General features: G+C 41.6%; 1 protein-coding gene across 1 annotated transcript in view; it reads left to right on the top strand.

The window, feature by feature from the left end:
- Positions 1 to 9303, top strand: part of LOC104500551 (nuclear factor of activated T-cells, cytoplasmic 3-like) — a gene marked incomplete at its 5' end in the record, with an annotated part of 52272 nt that overhangs the window by 37198 nt on the left and 5771 nt on the right. Inside the window, 2 exon segments of the mRNA XM_010144213.1 lie at positions 4722 to 4788; positions 4790 to 4823. Of these exon segments, the coding sequence (XP_010142515.1) occupies positions 4722 to 4788; positions 4790 to 4820 (98 nt within the window).

Below are 9303 nucleotides of genomic sequence, written 5' to 3'. Positions count from 1 at the left end.
AGACAGTGCAATATTTAAGGCTGCAAAGAGGGGTAAACGAGGCAGCTGAAGTGACAGGAAACAGACAGTGGATAGTTTCTGTCATCCCTCCTGTGCTGCTGTCTACTTATCTACTAAAGGTCCCATTTCTTCCCCACTTGAAAAAAAAAAAAATCTAGTCTAGTTACATGGTGAGGCCTTGTTAATTTTTTCTTTTTTTTGCCCCCGTTTTTAAAAAGTGCTCCCAGTGTGGTGGCTTACCTGTCCCCCGTCATGTTCTAGATTTAAATATATTCTAAGACTGTCGATCTAAAATTTAATCTCTTGTGGTTTGCAGTTTAGGAGTGAGTTTACCTTGGATTTCATGGCTTTATACAGCGATGAGTGTTCTAACAGGTACAATGTATTTAACCATTTTTCAGGTGTTATGTTAGGCTCTATTTGGCAATTGGGCTGACCTTTAGCTAATCCTCATACATTTTGTTACTCATTGCATCTCCATTACATAAAGCTGGAGATTAGAAAGTCCGGTGTGTGGATTTACTATAAATCATAACTAGAAATCCTTTACCCAGTCTGTGTACATAAAGCAGTAAGTCTGCTTTGTCAGACACATTCCATGGAGAATTCTGAGCCATTTGCATTCATTCATTTTAATAGTTCTGTGGTAACTCCCTAGTTGATAACTTCTCTTGCTGGGAAACTCAGAGATCATTCTGATCACGGATAGAAAATTTATACATCTTTACAGGTGCCTTTTTACCATTAAGCTTAACTTCTGGAGAATCAACCAATGAGGAAGTATTGGAGAATGACTGCACGTTGTCTGTATATTTAAAACTTCAGTCAGGGCCTTAGTATTCTGTATAGTAAATACATAATGTCAGGCAGTATGGAGATAGCCATAAAAAGCCATTTACAACTCTAATTCTTCTCGTAAGCTTATGGGCTCCCTGCAGCGAGATGTTGAGGTTCAGTAAGGTGATAAGGCAGAATGTGGGATGTATTGGAAGAGCCTGGGAGTCTACTTTTAGAAATGGGTAAGAATTACGAAGGAAATAATTGAGAAAGATGCAGATGGAGCAGCAGATGAAAAGGAAGAGGCTGGAATGGTGAGGACAGGAGAAGAGAATATTATCCATCGGGGGCTGCTGGCAGCTGAAGGATGTTATGACCATATCTTCTCAAGGATTCATTCACCATGTTCATAAAATCTGGCGCCTGATGCCAGCAAGGCAGCTGTTGAGAAGACCAGGTGGTATAGACTGCTGCTCTGTAAAGAACTTCAGGTGGACCCTAGCTATCTCTGGCTAGCTAATGTATGAAACTTCCCCTTCACCTCCGAGAGCCACAGAACACCTTGTAACCCATTCAAAGTAAGCTCAGTTAGTGCCACCACTGCAAAAGATCCCCATTTCAGAATTGGAAGAGGTTGGAAACGCGCTCTATGAATGCAGGTGGCGTGTCTACGTCACGGTGCAGAGGCTTGCAGTAGCAACAGAACGGGACGGAGTTAGGCATGGCCTTGTGACACTGACACAAACACGCCTAGGCACTTCACGCCGCTTTCCATGGGGTAGCATGTGTCCTCTAGCTCCAAGGTTCGCACTTAATCCTTACTCTGTAATTCCTCTATCTGCTTGTTCAAGAGAAAGGGCTGAACGTAAGTCTTAAATGAGCTGGTTTCACGAGATGCAAAGTGTAACATCACAATGGTGACATGAACAGAGACATTTGTTACTGTACCAAGTAACTGCAGAGCTTGTGCTGCGACTTGCAGGCTCATTCAGACCGTCCGTAGAACTATAAACACAGTGTGCGCAGGAAATCCAATTGCTGACATTTCATACAGCCTTATTTTAACCAAAAAAAGGTACTATTTAGTAAAGTTGGAATTGAACCTGAAATTACTAAAGTAAGCCTGTCTATGGCTTGAAACGGTAACTTGCAAGGCAGCCCACCATGTCCTTGGTAGTTTGCCATTGCAAACACGGCCTGCCGCATGACGGGGTTTGGTTGCAAACCAACGGCATCAGCTGGCTGCTCCACAGCAGAGACGACTGAGGGTTAATTATAGCCTGGCAGCTTTTATTTTTTAGGGAAAGTTGACACTGTACTACTTGCTGGTCATGTGCAGTCCAAACCAGGCTAAATATACTGCACTAACCACTGTGACGTAGCTGCGGGGATTCTTCCCAGAAATGCAGCTGATGGATGGAGTTCTAGCGGAGCTGACAGAAGACGGCCCAGAGCCGAGGCAGCATGTGCTGCAGTCCACCCATAACGTTCTTTGAGGTTTACTGATGCTCGCTGCCTCCGCAGATAGAGCGGCTCCCTCACCCGTCCCCTTAACACACGTGAAGTCCCAGGTGGATGCAGCAATACCACCAAACCTAGGCAGTTGATACGATCTGCCGTACCACTAGAGCAAACTGCCGTTTGCAAAGCATCTCCCACAGCCCTACTCGGTGCTGCCTGGTCTAGAAACACGGCAAACAATCACGCGTTCGAGAGTACATTTGGGGATCTAGTTCTTTAAAACCAGCACCTCATCAGTTTGAGTCCCATTGCCCACACATCCTACTTCAGTTCAGCAGTAGCAAAGGATATACAGGCTAAACTTTTGATCGGATAATGCTCCCAAAAAATGAAGTTTACTTGCCTCCTGTAGGAAGAGATCCTGAAAACCAAATGCGTAACTCCAGTAGCTTTTCACAATAGAACTCTTAATTTTAAGTTGACTTCCTGCTTTGGCCCAAATATGGTGCAGATAATTGAGGGTTTCAAGTTTTTCTTAACCTTTCTTTACTTAAGGGAGGAACCAAGATGAAGAGACAGTTCATAAACGTGAAGTTTTGATCAGTTGAACAGATAGATCTCTAGGCTATCAGTTTTCTCGATTTCTATTTCAGTTTAATAATTTTAGTGTTACATTCTTTGGGCACAAAACACATTTTAATATCACTTCAGGAACAGTTTATGCAATTATGAAGTAGAAAGCCATTTTTAATAGTGCCTCAAGTTCTATCTAACTTCAGTGTGCATTGAACAAAACCTTTATGCTCTATTACACACTTCAGAAGGCTGTTGCTTTATTTACCACGTTTCACAAACAACAGACATTGTGTGCCCTGGGCAAGCGCATGCTTCATTGCGGGAGGGGCTGGCTGGAGACACGTTGCGTGTCCTATGCATGACATGTCTTGTCAGGGATTTGTAAATGCAAACCCTCAATACCGTCAGCAGCTTTGGTAGGACATGTAAGAACTTCAGAATCCCTCTGTGTATGACATTAATCAGGAAAATTGCTCAGAAACCTATTTCTCTGCTACACCGACAGATAATCCTTACTGCGTAAGCCATGCAGACTTCATGGTGCAGAGACTGCTGCTTAAAAGAGCTAATTAACTCCACTGTTCTCTCTGGGGGCTTTTTGTCAGTGTTTGTTTTCATTCCAAAGGAGTTCTCTGCCCATCTCCCTGGATTCATTAGATCTGTATTTAAATGCCACTTTCTTGCTGGTTCTATCACAGTTAGCAGGAAGAATGTTCTTTTCTTAATCTCCTATTATTTGACAAGAATTTGTCCTTCATCTACTCCTTTCCTCCAGAATGGCAGTGGACATTTTCATTGAAACCCCAATACTGCTTTCCACTTCCTGTTTAAATACAGGTAACTTTACACTTTAAACAATTAAGCAAAAGAAGTCATCCGGAGAAGTAATTTGAACTGCAGGAGGAAGTAAAAATAGACGCTCTTTCTCCCAGGAGTCATCCCTAAGCAGGCTTAGGAATCATGCTGGCAAAGCAAACATGTGGCTCTATCCAGAAGGCACAAATTAGCTAGTTTTCAGAGTAATTTTGTTAATTGTGTTAAAGCTTAATTTATTAAACTTGCAGCTCTGTCTTGGGCAGGAAAAAAAAAAAAGGCCAAACCCAACCCAGTATACTGTCGTAAGCGCTACGTAGTGGCTAATCACAACTGAACAAACACACGCTTGTTGGTTAAAAGAATAAATACGCTCTTCTACAGGCATTTTTCCTCCAGGAAAAACAGTTCAGTGCAATACAGTTTCCCACTTCCTCCGTGGTTTCTCACAGTGCCTTGGTCTGATGGAGCCACCTATACCCAGAAAGAGATAGTTCTGCAGCACTGCATCTGTGTGTGGCCTGACTGCAGTCCAGTACCGTGGGCTAAACAGACAGATAGTCTGACAAGCAAAGGGGAAGCTAACAGCTGTCTACAGCAACAGTTTCCTTTGTTTAAAGGACAGGGAAAAGAAAGGTCTTACTTGCTAGTACTCTCTTGTCTACCTTGTTCAGCAGAGGGGCTGTCAAGAAGCAGAAGCACTTTAAATCTGACCATAGTAAGTAAAGCAGATGGAGAAAAATTGCAGGAGGAATGTTCCAGACTAACACAAATACTAAAATGAAATTAATGTAGTGTAAAATTCATTGTGATACAAGGCAGACATCCAAAAATATGAACCATTACCTTTGTGGCTCTGGCTGCTAACTGAAAAGTATCTAAATATACAAGATAAGTGATATTGTTTTTAATAGGCACTCTTGATAATTTATAAATAGTTACTTATGTCAACATACGTGGTAGTTGTGAATGAAACTGGGTATTTAAAGTCAGCGCTATTAAAAGAAAACTGAAAGTCACTTCCTGGTTGAGTGAACTGTAACTTCTTGGTTTAGTCCAGTCAGTAGTTATGTCTGTCTTCTTCTCTGACACAGACAGTTTTATCTCTGACCTGGAATACCAGCCATCAGGTTCAACAGAGAAATGGACTCAACATTCAGCACTCATGTCCAACTCCTATGTGGAAAATCTAGAGGGTGAGTCTGCTTACTGAAATGCTTCAATGTTTGAAATTGGAGCACAAAGGAAAGGGGAAAGTGTTTTAATAGTCTTAACATCTAATACTTAACTATTGCTCTAGTGGGACACCTGTGTGTTCTGAAGCAGTTGGAAGTTCAGAAGTTGTGAACCAGGTGTACACTCACTCAGTAAAACCTCCACTTGAAGTTTACAGAGCTGTCACAGAACTTCCTGAGTGCTGCAGGATCTACTAAAACAACAGAAAGGATATGAAAATCTTAAGCCAAATATGGACAAGGTTGTTAGGTGGCCAGATCAGTTAACTACGAGAAATTTAGAATGTTTCGCCTTTTTTTTTTTAAAAGGATGCAGCAATGTGAATTTAAATAGATGGAATACAGTGGCCGTGCACTACTGATCTCAGTATTAGGAATACAGAGTCATAAACAGATTTCTAGTTGAATCTGCGCTGTAATTGGAAAAGATGGTCTGGATTTACTTTAAGATTTACTTTTCAGCTTTGTTTCACGTATAAGCAAGATGATTTTGCACTATGACTCTTAAATAGTAACGATACTAGAAGTCGACACGTGGTATATTGGTTGTGCTTGTGTTATACTCGTTAACTGTTTTTCACTATATTACAAACATGCCTAAAACCCGAAGATCTGTACTGTTCCTTTTTTCCCCAAGTACATACGCGCACACATAGAGCACATTTTACTTTCCCCAGAGATTTTTGAAGGGGAATATCTAAGTGATTTGGGAATGAGAACAGGAAGGTAACCAAGCTCTGTGTATAGCCTTACTAAAACTCTGACACAATTCACATGCAGACTGATCTTAACTTTGCCCAAGAAACTGAAATAAATCACAATGTTGGTCTTTACCATCTGTCAAAAAACTGACTTAGTTCTGCCTTTACTTATCAAAATGTTATTGGTCAGGTAAGTAGCTGCTCTTCAGAATGGCAAAACTAGGGAAAGGACTCTGAACACTAAGCTGACATTCCTCTACCTTGAGACAGCTACCCGATTAGTGAAATACCGTAGATGATCCTGTGTTCTAAAGTATTCTGTGCAACTCAGAATCTGGTGCATACAGAACAATTGTTGAAGCGCCAAGAGCTCTTGAAAAATGAAAACTCAATTTAATAATAACGTCACTCCCAAATACCATTATCATTAACTAAAGGAGTGACACACAGGTTGGCAAACCCCGAACTCTGAACGATGAAACATACGCCAACAGGTCCCTTTTAGAAGGGGCACACAAACAGAAAACCAGACGCAGAGAGGAATATGCTTACACACAAATGCTGGCAGCTGAGAAATGCAGTATTTTGAAAAATTGAGATAATGGCTGTTTTAGGTATTGTGTAAGAAAGTCAGTCAGAGTGGTACTAATAATGCAAGGGATATGTTTATGCAGAGAACTTAGTAGAATGCTTCAGTACCTTGAAGAAAGCTTAGTGTCAAATCAGACGAGCTAATGGTATCAACTAGTGGTGCAGAATGCTTGCAGACTGAACGTCAAGCTTAAACGAGGAAGAGCACAGCTTCTAAATTACCGTGCTGAACAGGAGAGCCACCGTAACTCGAGTGTGCTGCAGGAGACCAGGCAATCTGCAAAGGCAGGAAATACCTAATGGAATACTTGAGTCATCTCATAGAACGGGTAAGTGTGATGACTGCCTCATGGAGCACGAAGTCATGAGATGAACCCACAAGGGGAAACATCTCTTTATTTGGTCCAAAGGAGGGTACAGGAACTGCTTAAAAAAAAAATTCAAAGCTCTTTCTTTGGTTTGTAGCAGTTTCAGCATTACAGGCTGAGACAAATTTCAAAAGGGGAACTACAAGAAAACAATAAAAACTTACTTAAAAAAATAGGTGGTCAAAAGGGTAAAATAGTTGCAAGCAGTGTGTGAACTATTTATGAAGGTTCAGATGAAATGTACAACTGCTCCACAGTAAGAGAGACAACAAGCTGCTTCCGAAGGGAGAAAGCAGGTTAAATGTGAAACCTGGAGAACAGAGACAGATCAGGAGTTCAGCTGAAGTCAGATAAATGAAGGTAGTTTTTTGTATTGAAGCTCACAGTTGAGGAACTAGAGATTCTCATGCTAAAGTCCTTCAAAAAAAAGGATATTTTGCCAATCCCATTTCAAATTGAAGGGTCAGTAAAATGTTTCAGAACAAACAGATAAACAGACAAATCACCTCAACTACATGACATGCCAGACAAGAGCTCTGAACGAGTCAGCGACAGTTGAACTATTAACTGTAATGTCTAACTTCTTGCTTAAACCTGATTTGGAGCCAAGGGACTGGAAGCTGGTGAACATGACCCTGCTGCTGCTCAGCTCTTCAGAATAGGGAACAACAACAACTGTCCAGAAACCTCTACAGGAAGACCTTGCAATTACAGAAAATCTGTGAGTTAGGGAGTGGGCAGTAGGGTAAGGGAAGGAAAAAAAACCTGCCCCTACTTCCATACAGTGACAAGCTCTCAGACCTATTCTCAATTAAATGCATCTGAAATTTAAAATGGACAATTGACTGAAAATTTGCTCACTAGTGTTAAGAGTTAAAAGGGTGAATAAATGCTAGGAATATTTAGGAAACCAGCCGAGAATGAATAAATGCTGCTGTATGGATCTGTTACGTGCCCACATCTTACCCCGATGTCACAGAAGACTTAGATGCCTACATGATGTTTCGTGGGGTTAAGGACAACTAGCATGACCAGAGATTTGAAACAGAAGTTACAGTGAATATCCAAGACTCTTCAGCCAGAAATAAATCCAAGAGAACAGTATGCTAAGCATAATAAAATGAAGGGGGGGCATGGAAAAGGTAACGGAAAATACTTCCCGAGAGAGACACTACTGGTGTCCACCAAGTAATCATGCAGCAAGTTCCACACCTCTAAATTTTGCACAGTCCTTAAGGACCCTGGGGAGAAAAATCCGAATGGATTTTCAGCACAAAAGATACTGCTTGGGAATTGCCTAGGACAAACACATTTTGGAGGCTGGTGGAACATCCTGGGGAAGCTTCGTGATGTGTTTTCCCTGGGTCTCTACTGTTGCCCATTACATACTTAATGGGTTGTCACCTGAACTGGTTTGCTTGTCATTCTCCATAGAGCTTTTCAGGCAGTATTTTTGGCCTACAAAAATTTGAAAATGCTTGGGAACTGCTGGTTAGATTCTCTTGTCCTGGAGAAAGTATAGGTGCTGATTACAGATTACCAGCTTCTTGCAAGGGAAAAGAGGTCACTTGCACTGTTCCCAGGCAGGCCTTTAGATTTGCGAATTGCTTATATTTTCCTTTGTGCTGCAGTACAAAATACTTGTCCCTTCACATTCACAGAGATGGGGCAGTTAAGCACAGAGCACTTTAGGACGTGGCTAGTATTTGGTTGGTGTTTGATTTGAAACGGCCTTTATTTCTGATGTTAGAGCTTCAAACACCTGTCTTGGAGACCATGCTAATGGTCTAAATGTGCTTGTATTCTAATATAAAATACTCAGTAAGCTGGTACAGATATACGAGTTGACTGACAAATTATGGATTGGTCTCACACTGAGAGAAGAAATTAAGGTGACAGTGTGGAATTGGTTAAATAAACCAGGGGGGAAAAAGTGTAGCTCTTAGAAACATACCAAAGCCCCAGGTCCTCTTTTAAGAAGTTGTTGCCTTAATTTAAATTTTTAATTTTTTTTTTTAATTTATCCAGAACACTCAGCAACTTTTAATTAAAAGCACCAGCTTTCATGATGATGTCATGCTTCACACAGGAGCTTTGTTCTATTCAAATCAGCTAACATGGTAACTTTTTGTAGGTGAGAACTCTCCTGAGCGGTTGGCCAGCACTGCTCACAGGACACATCTCCTGTGAGCTGGAACAGCTGATAAGATTATACCACCCCTGTTACTCGCTGCACAAATGGTTGATCTGTTCAACCTAATTTTAGTTCATTGTAAAACTCTGGATTGCAACTTGCAAGGGTTTTAAGAGATCTTCATGAAGAGTCTGGCTGTTCATGCAGCAGACTGCTGGAGCAGTCACTTCGGCAGCTGTCCGAGTGCCGGTCTTCAGGGGCTAAGAGGCAAAGCCTCAGCCTGAAAGATTTTCTGTCAGTCTCAGTGGCTCATCTGTCACTCGTGTGCAGTCAGTAGGGACTTAAAGAAGCAAACAGAACCAAAATCAAAATTTGTGAAATCAAATCGGTGGGAACAACCCAGTAGAACAGAGTATGTGGTTGCTCTTGTTTTATAAGCCTGACAGCAGATCCAAAAGTCAGAGCTAGTTACCGTCTACTCTGTTCCGCCCGTGTCGATGTTGGTATGCTGCTTGGTTTTTTTGAACGGTTATAGGGGCTCGAGCCTCCAGCTGATTTATAGTGCTTTTTCACTGAAGCATGTTCATGCTTTTTCAATGAAGCACGGATTGGGGGGGGGAGGGAGGGGGGCATAACCAAAAAAAACT

Source organism: Buceros rhinoceros, unplaced genomic scaffold (assembly GCF_000710305.1).
Source record: "Buceros rhinoceros silvestris isolate BGI_N320 unplaced genomic scaffold, ASM71030v1 scaffold24449, whole genome shotgun sequence".
In the NCBI taxonomy this organism is placed as follows: domain Eukaryota; kingdom Metazoa; phylum Chordata; class Aves; order Bucerotiformes; family Bucerotidae; genus Buceros; species Buceros rhinoceros.
The sequence above is the reverse complement of the archived record's forward strand: the minus strand, read 5'-3'. Positions and strand labels throughout refer to the sequence as shown.